General features: G+C 38.3%; 1 protein-coding gene across 1 annotated transcript; it reads left to right on the forward strand.

Annotated features, from left to right (window-relative positions):
* Positions 1-5,177: 5,177 nt before the first annotated feature.
* Fic (FIC domain protein adenylyltransferase) lies at positions 5,178-12,100 on the forward strand. The gene is made up of 2 exons (XM_089249460.1): positions 5,178-5,632; positions 7,393-12,100. The coding sequence occupies exons 1-2, from the start codon at positions 5,290-5,292 to the stop codon at positions 8,469-8,471; spliced, it is 1,422 nt and encodes a 473-aa protein (XP_089105586.1). The 5' UTR covers positions 5,178-5,289; the 3' UTR covers positions 8,472-12,100.
* The last annotated feature ends 13,017 nt before the right edge of the window (positions 12,101-25,117 follow it).

Below are 25,117 nucleotides of genomic sequence, written 5' to 3' on the forward strand. Positions count from 1 at the left end.
TTAAAAACGGTTACATTTTCCCATGAAAATTTCAAATTCCTTGATCAAAGTGCTCGGAGTCACTTCAATGAGTGTGTGCCAGTCAGATATCTGATTATTACCAAGGCCTACATTCTGCAGAAAGCATTCCCTAAAAATTGACCATTTAGGACACGTAAGTAAGAAATGATTGTTAGATTCACAATTGTTGCCACAGATACAGATAGGTGAACTTATTTGATTTGATTTCATCATCAAATGCTTTGCCACATTTTCAATACTCAGTAATGAGACATTTTGAATAGACGTCACAATCATCATCACTTTGAGGGTCAGGCAAAGGATGATCCGCATAGAAATCAGTGTTAAAATTGCCGATTTTACTGTAGAAATGCGAAAATTTGGTGGGGTTTTCCGCTACATCAATAATTTAAAAAATTGCACAGAATTCTCGATTTTTGAAATATTGAGTTCGCTTAGAGACATACGAAACCCAGGAGATTAAATATGAAGTAATTAGCCGGACCTACCTTTGAGTTGGATATCCTGGCAATATAACATTAATTTCAACTTTTTATTTATATCTTCTCAAGCATGAAAATTAATGTCTCCGCATTGTCTTTTGATATCAAACTGCATAAATTCACGTAGTTTAGGTTGTTTTAAAATCAATTATAGGTCCGTAAAGTACATCGAAGAAATTCCACAGCTTTAATTAAGCATTTTTGGAAGCAGAAATAGATAACTTGAAGTTCGGGAGGGAGGGATCGAAATACCTAGCGCCCCTTAAAAAAAAGGAAAAAAATATATTCGTTTCTATTTAAATCTAGATTTGTTTATTTCATGAAGTCGCACAGGAAGTCGCCATATTGGTTAACTTAGACACGGTTTGCATATCCCTCAAAGAAAGAGGGAGATATCACGTGATCCAAAAAAGCCTCGTTGAAGAAAACCCGGGCAGCGCCGGGTATTATTTCTAGTAATATATATTATCATAATATGATCTATAAGTCATTAATACACTGAAGAGTCAAAAAAACTGGTTCGCCTGCCTAATATCGTGTAGGGCCCCCGCGAGCACGCAGAAGTGCCGCAACACGACGTGGCATGGACTCGACTAATGTCTGAAGTAGTGCTGGAGGTAATTGACACCATGAATCCTGCAGGGCTGTCCATAAATCCGTAGGAGTAAGAGGGGATGGAGATCTCTTCTGAACAGTACGTTGCAAGGCATCCCAGATATGTTCAATAATGTTCATGTCTGGGGATTTAGGTGGCCAGCGGAAGTGTCTAAAGTCAGAAGAGTGTTCCTGGAGCCACTTTGTAGCAATTCTGGACGTGTGGGGTGTCGCATTGTCCTGCTGAAATTGTCCAAGTCCGTCGGAATGCACAATGGACATGAATGGGAACAGGTTATCAGACAGGATGCTTACGTACCTGTCAGAGTCGTATCTAGACGTATCAGGGGTCCCATATCACGCCAACTGCACACGCCCCATACTATCACAGAGCCTCCACCAGCTTGAACAGTCCCCTGTTGACATGTAGGGTCCATGGATTCATGAGGTTGTCTCCATACCCGTACACGTCCATCAGCTCGAAGCAATTGGAACCGAGACTCGTCAGACCAGGCAACGTGTTTCCAGTCCTCAACAGTCCAACGTCGGTGTTGTCGGGCCCAGGCGAGGCGTAAAGCTTTGTGTCGTGCAGTCATCAAGGGTACACGAGTGGGCCTTCGGCTCCGAAAGCCCATATCGATGATGTTTCGTTGAATGGTTCGCACGCTGACACTTGTTGATGGCCCAGCATTGAAATCTGCAGCAATTTGCGGAAGGGTTGCACGTCTGTCACGTTTAATGATTCTCGTCAGTCGTTGTTGGTCCCGTTCTTGCATGATCTTTTTCCGGCAGCAGCGATGTCGTAGATTTAATTTTTTACCGGATTCCCGATATTCACGGAACACTCGTGAAATGGTCGTACGTGAAAATCCAAATTTCATCGCTACCTCGATGCTACGTCCCATCTCTCGTGCGCCGACTATAACACCACGTTCAAACTCACTTAAATATCTATAACCTGCCGTTGTAGCAGCAGTAACCGATCTAACAACTATGCCAGACACTTGTTGTGATATATAGGCGTTGCAGACCGCAGCGCCGTACTCTGATTGGTTCCATGTCTCTTTATTTGCATACGCATGCCCGTACCAGTTTTTTTTGGCTCTTCAGTTTATAATATTAATGCTTGTGATTTCAATAAAGAATAAAAGTCCAAGCAAGCCTTGTTGAAAAAAACGGGGCACGGTAATAAAAAAGCTTCGGAAGGTTAAAATTACAAAAATATCTCATAAAATACGGATCTTATGGCCACCATTGCAAGTTTCTGGCCCGCGGGGGGCAAAAATACCACGTAATGTATCTGGCCCGTGGAATGAAAAGGTTGTGCATCCCTGGTCTTAGGCTATTTTCATGGAAACGCACATTGTTAATGGTTGATTTATTATTATTAGTTTAAATGTCTTCGTCTCGTCTGTTCCAGGAAAACGAAAATGCGGATGTTGGGAAGGAAATGTATAATTGGAGGGGGCACAGGCCCGTAGCCAGAAATTTCGTTCGGGGGGGGGGGGAACCAAAGTGATAGATTTGGACATCTTTTTCCCCCCCCCCCTTTTTTTCGGTCATTTTCTCACTCACATTTCGAGGGAACCAGACCCCCAAGTGCCACCCCCTCACTACGGCCTTGGAAGTGGGGATAAATATAAGTGCGGACACATGATGAAATGATTTCGAAAATAGGGTTATCGGTAACGTCATGCTTGTTTCTCTGTTTACCAACAATGACTTCAGGGAAGGGAAAAGAAGTCACACGAATCCGAAACGCCTCATGTATACAAATATAGTCTTCCGGCTGCCAGTGCTCGTCCTAAAATGGACGACAAATTCCGAGAAATATTTTGTCACCAACATTTTTTTTTTTTTTTGGTATGGTAAAATCTTTAGCAAAACAAATGACGATATGCTTTTCTCCAAAGAGACCATAATTCAACGAGAAAAAAAACGGAAAGCGGGACATTAGTATCCTAAATAAAGAAAAGTGTGAGGCTTCCGCTATTTCGACTCAAAAGTGTCAATTTATTTCTAAAAATAATGTATGTATACATAAATGTATGTATATATATATATACATACATTAAGTACATGTGCTTTGCCCCCCCCCCCCGGAAAAAGTTGAAATGACGGCCTTGGACCTTTGGCGGGAAACAAAGCGCGTGAAGACGACTGCAAAGCGTAATGCAGTGAGGTAAAATATATTTCACGAAAAATACTTTAAAAATGACAAATATGTGAGGTATTTATGAAGTCATGGGCGGACCGAGTGCTCGCTGCTGGCAGGAGTGATTTTTTATTAATTACAAATGTTCTAAACAGGTTGATCATACGTCCCGCATTTTGTCCTGTATTTTCTAGGATAGCCCCAGGTTTTTTTTCCCCGTCCTGACTCTTTTGTAAAAAAATGCCCGATTTTTCCCCAGTCGAAGTTTTCTTGAATTTGTTATTTAATCAAACGTTCATAAGAGAATTTCCAGAATACCTCAACTGCACCACTAGATTATTTGCTCATGACTGTGTAATTTTCCGCATCATTCACCATGAATCCGATCAAGAACTTCTCCAACATAACCTGGCTTCCATCGCGGACTGGTGTTCTTTATGACAAATGCCAATCAATATCTCAAAAACGCGGTTCACATGAAAGTTACCCATAAATTACTTCCTCTTGAATACTCGTACTTCATCAATAATTTAACGTTATCCAAGTTTCTCAAATCAAATACCTCGGTGTTATAATCTCAGCCGACCTACGTTGGAACAAACATGTTGACTACGTTTACCAGAAGTGTCTAAACAAACTTTTCTTCCTCCGCCGCAACCTTAAAACTCCACTCGGGATATCAGACTACTATGTTAGCAAACTTATATCTCCCCCCGTTCTTTCCTACGCCGCTAAAATCTGGGACCACTACACCTCCAGTAATGTAGACAAACTCAAATCAATCCAAAATAAATCCACCCGATTTGCTCACGACTGCTGGTCATCTTTCGTTTCCGTGTCCGAAGCGAACTTGAAAACGAACTTCATCTCCTCCTCTCTCTCCCTAACTCTTCGTCTCATTTCTCGATTAGCATTGTTATATAAGATTTTCCATGGTCATCTCAACTTTGATACTTCTGGTATCAAAGTTGAGCATATCAGCAATGTCGTCAGGAACATTTCCTTCAGGACCTGGCTGCAAATTGAACACTCTGCTGCCAGGGCCGTGGTGAGCCTTCTCGGGGTCCCTGGGCACACTTTTTCTTGGGGCCCTCTTGAAAGAGTTACTATTATGCGAAACAAATATAAACTTTTGTGGGATATCCATTTGGCTCGGGGCAAAGGAGCAGTGCCCCGGTTGCCCCAGCCTAGTTACGGTCCCGCTGGCCACGCTGTTTGTAGACTGTAGACATATAAAAACTTGGACGGCTTTGAGCAGCAGTAAAAAAAATATCGTAAATTGTGAATTTACTGCCATCTATGGTGGTCGAGTGGTCATGGTAACGGACTCACGTCGCGAGGTCCCGGGTTCGAACGCCACAGTGGAAATCGGCAGAACTTGGTTTTCTGTGGTTCCCAACTTCAAGGCGCGAATGCGAGCTGATCTCCCCTTTAAAAAAGTCTCGCCACAGAGAGCAACAGATCTACAAATGTAATTCAATCACTCACATTTTTTGGATAGATGGCAGCAAGAGCTCCACCTTAGAGGAGAAATAAAGTTTTTTTTCCTCGAGGAGAAACTTTTCTTCTCGATGAGAGCTAATTCGACAGTAATTCGACATGGACTTCAAACTATATGAAATACTCATCCGACCATACTTTATCTGGAAACGTACGGAAATTCATGATCTCAAATGCATGACACGAGCAATTGCCGCTGAAAATAACGCCAATGGCGAACAAAACCCTCTAATTACGACAGAAATCTCTGAACTGCACTGAACTCCTACATTTATTTATTTTTTTGGCGACGATTGGCAGTAACAGATATTTTCCCCGTATTTGAGACATCACTTTCCTGCATTTTTGTCGGGAAAATATGGTCAACATGTTTTCATGCATAATGTGAACGATGAAAAAATCGGTAGCCAAAGCCGTCCTTTGCAGAAACCGAAAAAAGATGTCAACATATGTGGTGGACGATGTTAACGATGAAGGACGTAAACATCACGATGCGTGTCGTCGGTGATATTTTCTGCGTCGCGGAGTCGTTCAATAATGGATGATGCGTCGGTTGATGCCGCGAAGACTTCCATGGTCCCGTTCATAAGAGTATTTCTCGGAGTCTCGGTAGGGTTCGGTATCGCGTACAGCGTGTTCGCGGTCTTCTCGTTCTCGAATAAAAAGACCGCGGAGAACGGGATGGAGGACCAGTCCAAATCGCTCGTCAAGAAAACCGGATCTCTGGACCTGACGCCGTACGTCCCGGAACTCGACCGCATACCTTTGAATTTCTTGCCGGATGAGAGCGACATCGTTGCCCTGGACGACGTCGGAGGGGCTTTCGTCGCTGGCAAGGAGATCCTGTGGCAGCAAAAATCCGAAATTGAGCAATCCAATGGTAAAATTTATTGAACTCACACAGTTGGGGTGATTTGGCGATGTTTTGACACATATAATACGCCAAACGACCATGATTTAAATTTCATGGTCTACATAATTCATTTTCGTCTCTTTTATGTTGGGGGGGGGGGGCATTCAAGTATTACATCAGCATCGATGGGGGATGGAGCTTGCTGAGTTTTTATGACGAGGGGGGGGGGCGGCGTGCAAAAAATCATCAGCGTGCAAAACGTAATAGAAACCACCAAGCATAATAATAGCAAAAATATCAGTATAAAAAAAATAAAACCCGGACCATTTTTTAAAATAATAAATCCCCGGGGCATAAGGAATTTTGGGAATGAAAGTTTCTCTGGGTTCATTTTAAATAATAAACCGATAAGACAGAAGGTATGACAATGGATGAGTAAATAATAAATGATGGACAAAATAATAAAACGGTACAAGCTGATCAGTAGATAATAATCCAAATGACGCGAGCTACAGGAGAAGGGAGGAATAATAATCCAAAACAGGTGCGCTGGAAATGGAACAATGGCTGTTTTGAATTTTTGAAAAAATTCAGTGAACAAAAGAAAAATCGTGTTCGGTGAAGCTAGCACCACCTGGTATCACCCAGCAAAAACTAGGAAGATGTTCAAAAATACAGCAACCCAGAGGTCTGTTATGACGGTCTTGACAAGTCGCCAAAGTCGTGGCAGATGATACTGCAGCTGTTCGATTTTTTTATTTTACTATGATTATGTTGCTCTAAAGGGTACCTCCCTTCCCCATGGCAAAGCTAAACACATTCATCACTACTATCAAGCTTTAAGCCAATGTTGGCATGCCTGTCAATATATCTCCTCTCAATGTTTAGCTGTTACATGCATCCGCTGCGGAATTATTAATGAATTTGCTGGGCCGGTTTTGTAAGAATTATCCAGTACCAAAGCTGTTCTGCCATAATTTATTATCATGCCTCGAAATAGCTTGAGAATCAATCATTCATGATTGAAAAACTTAGATTCCATTAGCAAGTTCCACGATTTCATTTGCTGGCAATTTGGCTTTTTCAACATTTTTTATTGGCGACAAGAGTGTTTTTTAAGCCAACATGCTATCCTTATCTCAAATTTGAGGGGGGGGGGGGGGAAAGGATCTTGCTACGTCATTTGCTCTCATGGTTTGTTATAATCCCTGCTGTTTTCAGCAACCCTGTAGGTTATATTACTGAAAGAATTACTCACCCTTTTCCAAACGCACTTCAAGATATCTAGATTCAATCATTTCGTAATTAACTGCGATAATAATCGAAATTATTCTTATAAATATTGATTTATTTCAGCCAAACAAGAGCATTTTGCGTTACACTTCAAAAATGTCTCAAATGTATGTGTTACTGCCAAAGCATGAAATCTGCCAATACACACATCCTAAATATCCTAATTTTTAGCCAATCCCTATGTAGGCCTATATCGATCTTTTTGATTCGGGATCAAAGTTTTGGGATCCTGGCATATTTTTTATGTGATAATTATGGCCATTTATAGCTATGGCAGTGCTAAAGATCAAAGGAATCGGAATATCGATATCTCATCTTAGAGATTGATATATTGAGGGCTGGGGGGGAAGCCTCAAATTCAAGCATAGGCCAGGTTCACTGGCTGATTTCTGGTTTTGGCAGTAACATGTGTTTATTGTCCTTACATAACTTACCCTATATTAAACATTTTTATCAACTGCATACATTCATTTGACGTGCTTTTCATCTTTTAGAACCGGAATCACTGAATGCTATGAACATGGCTTTGAAGATGAAAGAGCAGAAGAAGTACGAGAAGGCTCAGAAACTGTTCCAGCATGCGATGGCGCTCCACTCTAGTCATCCGGACATTTTGAATCACTACGGCGAGTTCTTGGAAGAAGAGGAGAAAGATATCATCAAAGCTGACCACCTCTACACTAAAGCTCTGATCAAATGCCCTGAGCATTCCAGAGCGTTGGTCAACCAGCAGCGAACGCTGCCTGTCGTGCTCGAACTGGACGAAAAGCAGCTGAGCAGGATCGACAGGAAGAGAGACAGACTCATCAAGATACCACACAATGACCCCTCTCTGAAAAGGATGAAGAAGGAGGCATACTTTCAGCACATACACCATACGGTGGCGATAGAAGGGAACACCATGACTCTCGAAGAAACCCGACAAGTCGTAGAGACTCGCATGGCAGTAGCTGGGAAAAGTATAATAGAGCATAACGAAATCATCGGCTTGGAATCTGCTCTCAGGTATCTCAACACCTCACTGGTTAACAAGGATGGATACATTTCCGTTGAGGACATTCTCCAGATCCACAAGAGGGTGATGGGCAACGTCGATCCCATCGAAGCCGGTTGCATGAGACGGACTCAAGTTTTTGTCGGTGACCACACTCCCCCGGCTGCCAGGTATCTCCCCGACATGATGGAAGACTTCGTCGAATGGTTGGGCTCTGAAGCTGTGCTGAAGCTTCACCCGGTGAAACAAGCTGCCCTCGCTCATTACAAACTCGTTTACATCCACCCGTTTCTGGATGGCAACGGTAGGACAGCCCGGCTGTTGATGAACCTGATACTCATGCGAGCGGGATACCCGCCTGTTATAGTCAGGAAACAGGACCGTTCCCTGTATTATGAATACCTACAGCTTGCAAATGAAGGTGACGTTAGACCTTTCATACGTTTCATAGCGCAGAGCACCGAAGGCACTCTGGACGTATACTTGTACGCAACCGAGTATGGAATGGCAGGGGTGAAGGGCCTGAGTTCAAATTCGTCGGACCAAGGAAACGTTATTAAGTTGCCTTCTATGAAATAATTGCCACTTTCCTTGTGCCGTTAATTTATTTTTAATAAGATATTGATGCTTTTCCTCAAGACTGGGATTTCCAAAGTATACCAAAGATGCATTATTCCGTTCAATTTAGTTTTTTTTTTATCACCCCTATCATTTTATGCTGTAGATAATTAGACCCAACCCATGGTTTGGAGTTTATCGATACGTTTCCGTACACTCTTGGGATTTTGAACCCAGATTTGTCAAACTGTATTCTGGTATACTAACTTAGTGGCTAATATTTGGAATCCAGACTTGCCAACTCTCCGTATGTTTTACCTTTCCTCTGGCTCTCCAGAATTTTTTGAAATTTCTCTCGATTTTAGCCAAAAAATTAGATTTCCCTCTTGATTTTAGTGGGAAAAATCTTTAATGTTAACTGCACGAATGTGAAAAACAGTGCTCCACTGACAGATGGTTGTGCATTCTGTCATCTGCGGCATACTGCAATAATCACGCTCGTCTTTCATCAGCCTGAAAACAGATTTTTGTTTATTCCCCCTTTTTTTTATACATTTCAGAAAATCAGTACGCCAGCTCATGTCAATTTCTCGCTCATGAGAATGCTAGATTCAGCATATATTGGTTTCCCCCGCCTCATTAGTTCTGTGACATCGACAAAATCACACGCATTGTCCTCAGCCAGGCTTCCAAATTAATTTTTGTTTGGTTTGGTATGACACGGCTGGCCTGGATTCTGCTTTATGTTAGCGACAGCCATAGGTTACGGTAGGGTAGCTGCTGTGATCTACGAGAGCTCTGTGTGGTCACTGTTGTGTGTTGACCACATGTATGGGGGGGAAGCTTGAGCAATACAGTTGTACTGAAAACGAAACTGGGGACATTCCAAATGTCATGAAAATTGAGTGGCAAATGTTTCACATTATATTTTGCTAAGGGGTTACGCAGGAGCCACACTTTTCTTTGATAATTTGATTTTTTTTTAAAGTTTTTTACAAAAATGAATAAAGTCTTTTTTGATTAGGACTATGGTGCCAAGAGTGGGGGGGGGGGGGATTCCCTTCCTTTCCGGGAGAATCTCCGGATCCAAAAAAGTTGGCATATCTGGGAATCATATTTTTACAGTTGCCGCTCTATTTTACAGCCCAACATGCTTTTAAGAACTTGTCCTCTGATCCAGAACGATATTCCATTTCTTTGGACATCTTTTCCATTCACAGACTAATTGTTCGAGATCCATTCAAGTTCGTAAAAATGATCATCGATTGTATTCCGAATCTATGTTTTTATTGTATAAGATTTCTGTGGTCATAATTCTTTTCATAAACGAGATTTTAATCTGAAATGCTCTTATATCAAACTGAATGCACGTCAGCTAATGCAGGGGAATATAACATTTTTTGTTTGTGAACCCAGTTACTCATCTCATAATCCAAAGTTGGAACCTTCCTCTATATCGTGTCAGGGGTGGGGGCATGGTTAACTCCCACCTCCCATTATTACTTAATCATGGTATAATTACATGGCTTTTTTTCATTAGGTGACAGGACCATGTTGCGTTATAATGGGATTTCACTGTATTCAACACATGGGTGGGCAGAGATGCGGGTGTAGTCAAAGGTAGAGTCTATCTAATGTACATGTGTGTGTATATATATCAACATAACCCCACCCCCAGACTTCCAAGTCTGTCTCCACCTATGATTCAACATGAGAATGATCGCACTGATCATTCTGTGCTTATTTGGGTATTTCGAATACCAATGGGGGACATGAATATTTTTGTCTAATCATGTAGGCTCATCCATTTTTATACCTATTCCCCACCCTTGATAATGCTTCAAATGACTGTTAGTTTAAGGAAAATTTATTGCTATGAACAATATTCCCTCCAATTAAAATATTTCAGGTATTTCCGCGTACATTGCCATGTATGGAGAAAATTCTTAAGAGCACCCAAAATCACTAAATACGCCATTGGCATACAGGGTGTCCTGTAAGTCCTAATTCCGCCTTCATCTCATCAACCATTTGTCATATAGAGGTATAGTTCCAATTCAAGAAATGCTCAAAAATGTGTTCGGAAATTCACCCTGTACCAGTTTCGAGAGTGAAAATACATAATCCCTCCCCATCATCTATCTTTCAATTAGAATGGTGTTGCCCTGTCTCTTCCAAGGCCAGACAAAAAAATCCTATGTTCTTAACTGCAATATTTGCTAAGATATTTGAATTCAAAAATGAGAGAAAAGGTGGGGAAAAAGCATCATAATGAGCTTGTTCATTGGTTTGTGCTGTTCTTTCCCAATTTTTTTCCAGTTTTTGAATATCTCAGCGACCATTACACTTAGAAATATGGAAATTTTTTTGTTGAGCTCACAAAAGAGACATAACAGCAACTTTCTAACCGATTTTTCAAGACAGGATGTCCATTTAAAAACTTAATTTTATATTTCATGAAACACAGTATTTTCACTCACAAAACTCATACAGAAAACTCTGAACACATTTAGAGCTTCTTTTTCAAATCTGAACCATACCTCCACGACAATTAGTTGATGAGATAAAGGCTGCATTAGGACGTACAGGACACCCTGTATATTGTGGTGTTGCCATACTGTGGAGAGAAAAAAAAACAGGTTTAGGCAGGTTGTGTGAAGGGAAAAAATGAGAAGGAATGTTGCCTACAAGGTTAATCTTGTATTGAGAAACTAAATTTCCCCTGTATGAAATACAGTAATACCTCAATTATGTGATGTTTGGAGCCTATGTTGATGGATCGAAATTTCAAGATAAATATGCATCAATTTCCATTCTATGTACATTCAGCAAACGATTTGGTTAGCCTTTGCAATTGAATTACAATCTTTTTTTTATACTACCAACATTATTTCAGAAGAGTCGCAGTGTTGTTGCTCAAAATCAAACAATCCTCAAAAGTAATTGTTTGCTTATATGCATTTGTAAAGTCTCTCCCCTTCATTTCTATCGGATATAGTGGTGCTTCACATTTGAGACTAATCTGTTGCCGAACCAATCGCTATACAAAAAATGTTTTAGTGTGCTCTAAGCACTGGACTTGACAAATCAGAAAAAGATGATAACTTTGCATTCAAAGTATTTTTATGCTCTATCATCCAGCAATACTTGTGATGAGAAAGTTTTGCTGATGAGCTTTCAGTTATGTGAATTTTTGCAGTAGGCAAATGGCTTATTCAGGATCATTTACACAGAGGGAAGGGACAGTCTTAGCATTTTATTTTAGAGATTCTGGATGTGATTTGTCATCCTGTGGAATATCAGGTCGCAAAGTTGGTGGAATGTTAGTTGACCTCAAGGTCACTCACCAAATATTCTTATAGGTGTCTGTGAAACCTTAAACACTTAACAGGTATAACAGTAAAATACCCTAACGCTCACCTGGCATAGCATAGATTTCTTGCATGTTCTAGAAGTAAGAAATGTACAAAGAACGCTGCAGATGTAAGAAAATTTTTTCAGAGGTAAGGTTTATCAGAACACAATGAACTTTGTGCCACTGCGACTTGACAAGATTCTTGAAAGCCTCTGAATTTCTTTTGAAGCAATATCGCAAATATTTGATGGGGCATGACACTGTTGGTTATCTGTCACACTCGTATATTGCACACTTAATTTTTTAAAAATATTTTTCTCTCAGCCCACATAATTACTGCCATATTGCTTCGAACTTGACTGAGTGCTGGCGTGTCTGTCAGATGCTTCCTTCCCTATAGTACTCTGTGCATTTGCACACCTTCTTAAACCTTACAGTGGCAATCCCGAGATATCTCAGGTTCTTAAAACTTTCTCAAAACAGTAACCCTGAGCCCTCATCACACACATTGTAAGTTTCCTTCTTCTTCCTGTCAATATGCTGAGTTAACTTCTGTTCAAGGCCTTATAACAGAAGGGGGAGAGAAAGGATGTTTTCTCTTTCAGCTTGTATACAATTATGCTTACAGTATAAAGAACTATAGTTTTTCGTTTTTTTAATTATTTTGTGTGGGTGGGGAGGGAAAGCATTTATCAGCTTGAAATCAAAAAATTATATATTTATTCTTGAAAATAGGTGGCGATTTCCAGACTGGAAATTGCTTAAAGGGTCAACATCCACTCTCAAACCTGTTGTCATAGGATAGTCGGGGAAACACAACCTCATTTTTGACCCATTATACTTGTTTTTCTTTGGAATTTCCCTCATACAATTACAAATGGGAGGATTGCCTCGGCTGGGGCTTTTTAGTATAAGCACATTACGTTTTCTGCCTTCTCCTCAGGAAAATTTTTTTTGTGTGAGCTGCCATCAGTAAATAATTATGTTGAGCAGTATCTGTGAAAGATGGATTGATCCTATCAAGATAGTCGAGTTGGTCTCTCTTTTCTGATGTGTTTAACATGAAAGAATTTCTAATTAAGGTTACATTTTGCTCGTACAAAATCTGCCATGTATAATGAGTATATTATTTTTTAATGAAACGCTCTGTGATATGCGAAAACTATTTATGTGTACAGTTAGTAAACATTAGAAAACTTTTTTTTCAATATTACGCTTGAATTTTTTTGTTCTAAAAATAAATTTTTTTTAGAATGGGAAACAATTCATTTCTGTGGTATCTGCATTTTTTATGATGTTTTTTTGGGTGACGTCTCACTAAATAAAGTGATTGCCTGCTTATGCCAAATTTCTCTCTGCTTTAAAAAAAAGATTTCATTGTATTGTCCGCAAGAATGTATTAATACAAATACAACACCACAACAGGCAAATTGCCCAATGAGGTGGCTGACTTAAGAACATCATGGATCATTTTTGTTTCTCTGTAATGCTTGTTATGTGTAGTGCTGCCACCAGTTTTTCTAACTATGAGTAAAGTGTTATGATTGAATGATTTATCGTTGTAGGACTATTGCTCTCTGTGGCGGGACTTTTTAACGTGGAGATCGGCTCGCATTTGCGCCTTGAAGTTGGGAACCACAGAAAACCAACTTCAGCCGGCCACCACTGTGGGGTTCGAACCCGGATCCTTGCATCGTGAGCCCGTCACTATAACCACTCGACCACCACAGCGGCAATCTAAAATGAGATATTGGGGGGTCAATTTTCCTACCTGTATTCTCTTACGGCATCGATAAATATTTAAAATTCCAAACTCCGAAAATAATAATAGTGGGAATTATATGCCCCACTGCATATTAACCCTTACAGTGACAATCCTGAGATATCTTGTCAAACTTGATCTGTTTTATTTTGGTCACCCTGAACTATCTTGGGTTCTTAATACGCTTTTATTTCCCAGTGTGGTAGTTATAATGCGGATCAGGAAAATTTTAAAATTTGAGGGGCACTATATATATATATATAAATTTTGGCCAAACTAACTTTATATACTCGGTACATAGGACTTATGTAAATGTATTTTGCAACTATTATTTTTACCAAAATCCAGCGAACAGGTGGTCGCACAACGGGGATACCACCCACCCACCTAGAACACTGAAAGCTTTCCTAGGGTGTATTGCAGGAGAAGCAACATTTTGTTTAAAAAATTCCTGTAGGTCAAAATGATCAACAAAATCGTATTGATAGCTGGTACATCTCTCTCAATGAGATTGCAGTATAAATGCCAAATATTCTATCAGTGACACTGAATAAAAGAACAAGAACATCGAGATTGGCGTTGTATCCGTCATTGATAGAATTTCCTGAGATGTCCTACTTCTTCCTTAAAATCTGGGTTTTGTTTCTTGCGTTTGGAACCATCAGAAATTTTCGAGAAGATCCAGGCATTGGGGAAGTGTATACCATCACCCATCATTTTCGTCATCATCCATGCAGTAAGCTTTGTTTCATTTTCTTCATTTGGGATATCATCAGATGCATTAGACTCCGGATCAGAGGAAAGCTCCGAAATTAGAATAATATTGCTTCCTTTGTACTATGGAATTTTATAGGCATTTCATCAATAAAAGTAATAAATGCACACTATTCGGGAGAGGAGAGAATTCAAGGCAAAATAAATTTAAACAGTACAGATAGAGCATAGAAAATAGTCAACAGCCACTCTAAAACCACTAGAATGAAAGAATGGTCATGTGCAGGACAAAAAATAACATATGTTGTGACTTCCATTCTAACCCCCCAAAACTCCTCCACAAATACACATCCGAGATGTTTCGACACCACTGTTGCCGTCACTCATTTTATAGTAAGAAAGGAGAGAAAAATGAAAAATAAGGCTGCTTCGTCTCAGAGTGATGGTTTCATACTGATGACACTTGGGGTAACTCATTATTCTAGGTGTGCGGTGTCCTCAGTATTGAACCACCTTTTCTATAATTTGATTTCAAACTATTCTTAAATTTATTGAATGGCTTTATTTCAACAAATAGGGTAAAAAAACCATCCGTAATTTCTGAAAAAAAATTTTTATTAGGAAATAAAGTTTAAAAGGAATATAATAAAAATAGAGAAAATGGCGGATTTTTTTTTACCACTTCCAAAACAAAACCAGTATGATACTGCCATCTCTTAAATCTTAAGCTAGTTAATAGGATTTAAATTATTTCTGTACGAATATTATTTTTTAATGGAATTTTGAAAAGGTAGTTTCACTATGGAGGACACAGCACCAGAAAGAGTTAGCTCTGTAAAAGCCAAAACACCCGAGATAGGGAGTATAGGTATGTTTTGGATTTGCGAAGATCTCGTCAGAGGCAGAAACTTGAAAAACAAGTCTAAGCCTCATGGAAGGCCAAGGAGAAAAAGAGAAAAACGATTAGTCAAAAGGGGGGGGGGAACAGCTGTAAAGGGGTTAAGAAATTCCTGTTTTTGTTCCATATATGGATTACACACAGGAAAATGTATCTAAAATTATGACCAGATACAGCAAAAAATTAAGTTCTAAATTTTGTTTGCAGCCAAAAAAGCAAACATCAGTGTAATGCATGTTATGTGTAGTGCTCTCTTTTTTTTAAAGGGTATTGCGGACAGGAGCAGTCTTCTTGTTTATTTATATATGGCCTTTATATTGGTTGAAGTTATACTATAATGTCCCACATACAGGGGTTCAGTAAAATGGTAGCAGTTACCATACCTTCCATTCCCAACATTGTTGCAAACCTTTGAGAAATCACAGCATACTGTTACTTCATACCAACATGATGCACAATTCATGTTATACTACTTGGTATCAAAGCAATGGGCAAAATTGCCTAATCTCTTCCCGCTTAGAATGCCACATAATGATATGTGCAGTCCTGCCATCAGTTTTTTCTAACTACGAGTGAAGTGTAATGATTGAATAATTGTATAGGCCTGTTGTTCTCTGTGCCAAGGCTTTTTAACGGAGAGATTGGCTCCGCATTTGCGCCTCGAAGTTGGGAACCACAGAAAACCAACTTCAGCTGACCACCACTGTGGTAACGGTGGGGTTCGAACCCAGGTCCTTGTGATGCGAGTCCATCAATATGGCCACTCAAACCACCACAGTGGCATATCTTTAATACTATCCATATATAAGAACCCCCACCACTAACTTTTGGGACCTAATTTTTTGACAAAAAAGGGTTCTTTATACACATTAAAATACAGTACATCACTGGACATCCCTTACTTATTTCATGCACTGTGACGTGAGGCGTTAAAGTTAATATCCAGAAAAGAACCATTTCCTTGATGAACTGGGCCGAGAAACAGCCACTCCACTCTCATTAGCAAAAATACACAGTGTTTCCTAAGAAAATTTCATAAAAATATGAAGTATGAGTTTTATTGTGTATCATATTTCGATGCATCTTTATATGGCTTCATCGTTCCATCCTTTTCGAAGTATCTACTTACCCCTTATGGTTGTCCGCATATTAAAAAGGTTCCAATACATCGGAAGCTTCCATAATGGACACTTAAAAAAAAACTATAACAGGTTTCAATGTATTTTATCACCCATCAATGGGCACTCCCGTTGATGGACAAAATTTTCTGTCCCAAGGGTATCCATTACCTAGAGGTTTCACTGTAATACTACTTAACCATGCATTATTCAACTCATTCTTCTGCAGAATTTCTAATGAATTGGTATATACAGGAATGTGTCATGTATTTTCGTCATGTATGCATGGCTAATCCTTTCCAGGTCTCCGAAATTATTTTTTTCTTGAGGAATTTTTTTTCACTCTAAAACATATCTCTTCATTTACACAAGTGTTTGTGTGTTTTTCCATGCATGTTCACACACTTTGACCATTCACCATTGAAATTCCCAAAATACAAGAACCCAAGTTCCCTCCAAACTGGACAGATGCTATTCTAACCAAAGCCGTCTTGAAGAAAAACCGCAGCATCCATTTTTGAGAATACTACTGTTTGCTCACCAACAGCTAAAACCATGTACTGAAGTGGGGAGGGATGGCAGTGCCATCTTTCTGCATGGGGCCCCCAGGTACAGAAAGTCCTGCATGAAATTAGATCTGGTCAAATTTTTGACAGCATGTATCAAGCATTTTTGGCCAGTTGGGGCAGAAAAATCACTTTGCCCAGGAGCCTCTGAGAGAAGATGTGTTTGAAGAAGGGGAGTGTTACCTCTTTCATTCAGAAATAGAGAAAATAGTAAAGTTCTTAAGGATTGTTTTTTTGTTACTATGAGTGGCATCATCTATTGTAAAAATTAGGGAAAAACTGGCATTACTAAGAGTGCAAGTGTCCTCCTTCCTTATTTTTCAAATCTGGTAACCCTATGCATGGCCCTAACATATTTATGTTGTCTTAGCTAAACTTGTTCCACATTATGAAGAAGTAGATGATTGCTCTAACTTTTTCTGTTATGTTAAGTATCATGTGGTAGGTCTGCCTGCTCTCTGAAAAGAGACACTTTTTCAAATGGAAGACTGGCTCGCATTTGTGCTTTGAAGTTTAAAAACTGTTAAAACTAACTTCAATTGACAACCACTGTGCTGCCCCGAACCTATATCCTGACAACACAATACCCACAGGACCACACAGCTGCCCACCAATATAAAATTCCATAATTTTATATTCCGCTGTTTCCCCCCCCCCCCCCACCAAAAATTTAGGCCCAGGTCTAGAATGTTTATAAAGTGGCTGAGACAGATATACATGATTGCTGATCACCCAGACCTGCTGAGGCTTATGAAGTGGCAGGGCCACTCGTTTTTCAGAGTGTTCAGACTTAGACTGCAGGGCTGGACAAATCGCAAGAAAATCTGCACCGGAAAAACTTTTTAGGTGCCAAAATAAAAATTACCAGAATACAAAGGTAAAAAATAGTCAAACTCCTGTTGTGCACCCCATCATTTATCGCTAACCCCGCTTAGAGCCAAAATCTTTCAGTGAATAAATCTTCCACACATATAGCGATTGCTCACATCAATTCGTAATTCGATATAATGCCAAACTCGTTGAAGCGTCAGAAATCTGCAAGACAAATGATGGTGCTACATCCTAGTTTGACTGTAATGCTTCCTTTGACTTTTTCAGGGCAAAAAGACCCTCTTTCACATTAGTTGATATGAATTCCAAACACTTTGTACTGCTCTCAGCCAGCAATTCAGTTAACTACACAAAGAAAATTTTATGCGGCGACACCAATTTTTTAGATCGACCTGGCGTCTGGGATTTGTTCAACCCTGTTGGACAGTATCATAGAATGTAGAAAAAAACTCAGAAAATAAAGGCAATTGTAAACAATCATTATATTGAAACCAACCACAACCAAAAACAGATCTGGCATCTAGACGAAATCAGTGATTGCATATTCTGTTTTTATTGTGTTTGCATTCAAACACCAGGTCATATAATATATATATAATCTGATAAATACTCAGTTCAGCTCATAACTATATAAACAGGCTTCTATATATATATATTATCAACAGAATAAAATTTCCACTGATGGCAACAGTTTTCTTTCCTGTTAGAAGGCTTTAGAATAATAACACTTTTCCACATTCATCATATTCAATATATATATTATATGTATTTACAAACGGCTACAAGCTTATCATGTAGTTTCATTCTTCTCTCTCTCGATATTTTTCCACCTAATAAAAAGACTAGGACACATTTAAAAGCATATTACTCACACACACAATACCATCTAAATTACGTAAAACTCTGAATACCATTCTATGCGGTGGGAAGATTGCATTTTTTTTCTGGTGAGAAGCAGGAAAAAAAATATATAGAATTTACTTTTGCGTTGCCGATTCCGACTAAGTTACTGATCTAAATAACAATTTATATTAGTATCACAAACTTATGCTGCTTTCGATTGTACCTTTTTTGTCTTCTAATTTGCTAATACTTTACGGTGAGAAACATTTACCTTTATATTATCGAAGAAAAAAAGCACCACAATCAAACTTCTATTAATTAATAGCCACAGAAACAGCTCTTGCGATGATGCGTAATATGACATTCAGATAGGTTAGTAATCTCTAAACAGTGAAGAGCGTCAATTTTTTTTTCATAAACACTTTGCTTGAAACGAATACTACGCTGTTATGCTTCGTTTTACAATTATGGGAGAAATATTTCAAACTGCTAAAATCGCTCAGGGTTGAATTAACACGATTCATTGGATGGTATTTATTTTGAATTTAGTACTGTAATATTTATAAGTCTTGAATTAACATGCTGTATTTATTGGAAACATATATTTTGGATATCCTTTGATACATGCATCAATTTGAAATTACTCAACTTTGTTCAAGATACGAATGCACAAGATAAAAGTTTGCAGAATTTTAATAACATTGGGAAATAATGAGACTCAGAAGAATCACATCTTTCACATTCTCTCCTCTACACCTTACCCTGAGAAGTGAAGATGAAGTCAGTTTCGTTTTAACACACTTATCCCAGACCCTATAGAATTCTCTAGTTATAGAAGAATATGTTTACATGGCATGCATCAAGGTTAGATGATTTTAGGCTAAGTCCTTCATAAGTTTCATTTGGTTTTTGATGTTACAAGCGCTAAAACTGGTTTTTCCATGTTGAAGAACATACAATTGATGCTTTGAAATAATGTTTTGGCCACAATCTGTATGAAATATTACAGATTCTTTGGTTTAAAGCAATGTTTCCTAAAGGGGGCAATGGAAAGGTTGGGGTAGTATAAGCTGTGAGTTTAGTATAGTACCCTATGGGTTGGGGCCCAGGGAACGGAAATTTTGGGAAACTGTTTAAAGCATGCATGCACAACCAGTGGCTCTCACAGTCATCTGAAGTGGCCCACAACCTTAAACCTAATTTTGTAAAAATGAAATAAACCACATTTCCAGATCACTTGGGTGACTCGCGGCGCATTCACAGATCACTTAAGTGGAACTTTCCAGATCACTTAAATAACCGTGGCACACTTCTAGATCTCTTAAGTGAGACTCTGCCACAAAGCTGGGCTGGAAGATATCTTAGCAACAGAATAGGTCTCTGGTGATAGAGTTCTGGTGTTCATTCAGATCTTTCTTAAGTGACTCGCAACACACTTTCATCTTATTTGCAGATCACTCAAGTGAGCGGCTGCACATTTTTGGATCCCTTGAGTAGCAATGTGGACCAATTCCAGACGACTTAAGTGGCCTGTGACACGTTTTTAAACCAGTGAAGTAGCCTGCGCTGTCCTAAAGGTTGAGCATTCTTGTTTTAAAGCTAAGCTGGCGGGACTTGTTAGCAAAAGCATTGCTAATTTAGCTAGTGTATACAAGGAAAAAAGTACCTCAAGCTAAGATTTTCTTTTTTCCACCATTTACATTAAAGTAGAAAACGGAACTGTACCCAGTTTGAGAAGTAATAAAAAACCAGATGAACACCCACAGAGTAGCATATTCACAGGGCTATGCAGGTTCTAGCTCAGACCAGCAGGCTTAAAGGGGCAACGAATGAGTAATTAATGATAAACAAACATTAAATTAGAAATAGAGAGAGGCAGAAAAATCTGAATAGCCATCAGGCAGCAAAGTCATAGATTCACCTCTGCACCCACTTTCTACGTAATGCAACAAAAAAATTCTCCACATGCCACTGGCAAGTTTAACCAGTTTGAATTCAACCACAGCTGAAAAACCATTGCATATACTCTCTACCATAGCGTAGGAGTGGTCATTTTCTTTAAGAATAAGAGAAAAGCATGGCCAGACTTTTACTAAAGAGAAAGACCCCTGAGCAAAGCATTAAAGTCTCATGAGACTAATGTTAAAATGTTGGGTTAGTCGGTGAGTAGACAGTCCTCCCAAACACAGTGTATCTCCCAAAATACCGTGGCCTTCAATTTGAAGATGATGAAAGTGACACTCATGCATTATTCAGAGCTCTTTGTAAAACCTTCTCTCAGCCAATGGAATCTTGCTCAATTGACCGTTCCCAATGAAGCACCCTCAAAGCAGGGGGAAGACATAAATAGTAGCCTCTTTTCCCCGTTACGTAAGATTTCTCAAAAATGTTTGTAACTCGTGCGAACAAAAGGCAAAAAAAATTTCTATCACCTCAGCCAAAAAACTGTGAATTTTACAATCAATATAGAGTATTGTGGCTTTGCTTTCAGTTACAAAAAACAGGAAGTGAAGCTCGAATAACTCAAAGGACTTTTTCCAGTTGGTTAAAATTATCACGATTAACCTGACATTCTACAAATACCACCACAACTTCAACCTTCTCAAAACAGTGAAAACATCTCATTCCTCCAGACCACAAATTTTCAACCCGTAATTTTCTAACCCTTTCCAGTTTAAATAACTTCCAGAAGGTATCCACAAAGAATATTTTGTGCAGTTTTTTTGTTACACAACATTATACGAGAATGACCATGTGACCCAAAATCTTGCACCTACTTTCATCAACGCTTTTTCGAAAGTAAGCAATCAAAAGCTGAAACATAGTAACACCACCACCATGTTTTCCTTTTTGAATTCTCTACATGAATTACCGTTATAAATTATTCATTTTAAAAAAGAGCAGAACCTAATAACTTACATTCTATGATCCTCATTTGATTAATTTTCTAAATGTCTCTCACAGCAGCAACATCGCAATCCATGTAAAAAAAAAACTTTGGTCATTATCATTCGAATGATTATCTCTTAGTTTGATTTTTCAAACTATAATGTGTATTGTCTAATACAGCGGTTCTCAAACTTTTTTGACTCACAGAGCCTTTTTTTAATAAAAAATTTCTATGGCAGAGCCCCATGGCCATGTTTTTATTTATTCATCAAAGATACTGATTTATTTTTATGATTTAAAAATATTTAAAATTATTTGTTTTTCAAATTTACTGTTTTTTTTTATATTTTCCTCAAGCGGCCATGGAGCCCCAGTTGAGAACCGCTGGTCTAAGATGACTTTAATGGCAGACGTTCAATGAATTATGCATGTTTCTGATTGTTAGCTCAAGGTCTAAGAAATTCAATTCCCGATGTCTTACCCACATCTGTGGCAAGCATCTTCAGAGGTTTAGACACTTGAAGGTCTCTGTGACAAGCGAGAAAGGCATCATACATCTACACCCATTGAGTTATTCCTTATATAGATGTCTGAGACTTGATTGGTTGCAGAAGAGTTATATTTTCTGGTTTTGTAACAAGCGTCAGCTCTGATGGGCTATCGAGATCTCATTTCCTCTCTAGTTCTTGTCGGGGGCACATCTCGGCTCTGCACAGCTAGAGCAACAGGACCCAAGTGGGATGAACTTTCATCGTCTTTTGATTTATGTTGTGCTTAACGATTTCAACCACTTCTCCATATAGGTGAGCATTTTGGAACATGTCAAAAAACTGATATGAAATTAAATTTGAAAATACCAAAGTAATATCTGAAGTACACTACTCGCCTTCATAGAGAAGCGATTGTAATTTTCAAGTACAACAACATAAATTGAAATGAGGAGATGATGAAAGTGCATCCCACTCGAGTTTCATTGCTTCAGCCGAGAGCCGAGATTTGCCCCCAACGAGAACAAAAGAGGAAATGACCTCGACAGCCAATCAGAACCAGACACTTGTAGTAAAACCAGCAAATGCAACTCTTCTATGGCCAATGCAGCCTCAGACATCCAGATAAGGGGGAGTTATCCCCCCTTATCAGATGTACGATGCTTGCCACAGATGTGGGCAAAATGTTGGGGAATAGAATTTCTTAGACCATGGCTCAACTACCCATAAATTGCATGTAATTCATTTTAATGGGTATTGTTTTCTCTTGTTTTTGTAAATTATAACTCAAAACAGAAATAAGGGGTACTGATGTCCATTTAAAAATGCAAATCTTCTCTGAAACTAGGATTGTATTCGAAAGAACACAAACCAAACAGTTTCAAAGATTGTATCACATTGGAACTTCAAACTTATTTCAGTATCTGGGTGAACAACTTCATGGTGAAAAAATGTATTGATATGCATATGTCACTATATAAATGTAGTATAATAACCATTGCAATAGGGGACATTCTGTGAACACACACACAGATTACATAAGGTGTAATATGTATAATAATATTTACACAAGTGTAACACTTAACACACAAATGTTTAACAAAACGATAAAACCAAGGGAACAGCACCTTGTGTTGTATGTGTACATTATATACAGTCATGACTAAATCTATTTAGCTGCATCCACGTAGGGTGGCTTTAACGAAGGGAAAAATGTCAAGGACCAAACATATGACCAACTATATCAATTCATGTACAATACACAAACTATACTGCTATTCAATATGGCACTGTGATTCACATTGTCAGAATCAATCTTCAGACTAGTATATTGGTGTGTGTGTATATATATACTTCACACTCTATATATCCTACAGCAATTGCACTTAGTAGTGACAGATTTACATATAGATGTCTATAAAGCATTTGCATAATAAATGTTACTCTAATGTTTATATCTTATAATTACAAGCTAAGATTCTTTTTAAACATTTATATAAGCAACTGGACAAATTTTATATACATTGCTTTATACATCGTTTTAAAATGCAAAGAACAAACTGAAAAACATTTCAAAGATGCTGACACAATCTCCATGGACATATTTGATGATTATGATAGAAAGATTCAAAATTAATGCACTAACGAGGTAACAAATAGGACTTTGTTGGATTCACGCCCTTTTTCAAAAGATAGCTTAATATCTTTAATTTCTCTTCTTTTGTGCTGAGAAAAATTTTAAAAAATAAGAAACTTTTTCCCCGCAATGAAAAATCACATGCGGTTTTTCCTTGCATTTATTTAATGCAGCTTATTGTATTGGATATATATCAGAGGAGAATTTCTCTTTTTCCTGAAGGGCTCGTGTATGAAATTGAAATCTGAAATTAGTTTTATAAATTTTCTTTTTTTTATTATGATGAAGATGCAAATAAAGTTGAAAATGGTTGGGTTCTGTCACTAGAGACACCCTTGAAAATTGTATTTTTTGTAACATAAAACAATTAGAAAGCAACACTATGAAGAAAATAACTAGAATTTTCTGACTAGACTTCGTTAATGACATTTTTTAACATCCAAATGACCGAAGGCATCAGAAGAGTTCTAGAAAGGTCAGTACTCTGTTCAAGACTTTAGTAGGAGAGATTTCTGAATTTATTCTAGGGGATGCTCTTCCTAGTGGCACAAAATACTGTGGGTGATTGAGCTCTCCGATACTACTGTGAATGACTGAGGAAATGGGATGCATAACAGTAGAACCTAGATGCCAGGAATAGAAATATTAGAACTCTACCAAGAAAAAAAATTAAACATATTTTTATTCATGTCGAACAATCACAATTTAAATTAAGGACAGCAAATATGTAATAATTCTTATTTATACAATATTACATTGATTAGTCAGGCCCTATTTCTACACTGACAAGTAGGGCATTTTCTCAGGGACTTTAAAAACTTGATCCATTACATTTAAACAATATATACAGGGTGCATAGCCAACAACACACACCAATCACAAATTACTGACAAACCAGTGATCCTAGAGGCATATTTCTGATAAGAAAAGTTTCTAAATAATGACGTACCTGAGTTCTACATGCTAATGTTGCAAGGGGTTGTATAGTTATTAAAATAAAAAATTAACTTCCAACAAGGACCCAATTATAAAGTTTTTCCTTGTCTCTCCTAATGTCACCAAAAAAAAAAACCTACTTTTTAGAAATATTCGCTGAGACATTTGAATTAAAAAATCAGAGAAAAGATGGGGGAAGCAAAACTAATGGCAAATGCTTTTCATCCGAATTTATGCTGTTTTTTCCCCCAAACTTTTTCTTTTTTTTAAAATTAAAATTTCTCAGTCAATATTGCACTTTGAAATGTGGAACTTTTTTTTTGGCATCAGGAGACAGGGCAACTTCCTAACTGGGTTCTTTGGCACAGAGTGTCCGTATAAAAATTTATTATTTTTATTTTAATAACTATACAACTCCTTACAACATGAATGACGTATATATCTGAGTTCTACACATTATTTGGATAATTTTAATTGCAAGTATGTCTCTAGGATCAATGATTTGCCAGTAAAATGCCATGTGCCCTATTGCCCATGCACCATGTATATTGCTTTATTAATTTTTTTCAAAGAAAAAAAGGAATCAAAATGCTCAAAAAGGTATATTACTGCTTTAAATATGAAAACTTGG

The sequence above is a fragment of the Pholcus phalangioides genome, unplaced genomic scaffold (genome assembly GCF_987345545.1).
Source record: "Pholcus phalangioides strain wild (caught in Gottingen) unplaced genomic scaffold, Ppha-v1.0 ptg000022l_1, whole genome shotgun sequence".
NCBI lineage: Eukaryota > Metazoa > Arthropoda > Arachnida > Araneae > Pholcidae > Pholcus > Pholcus phalangioides.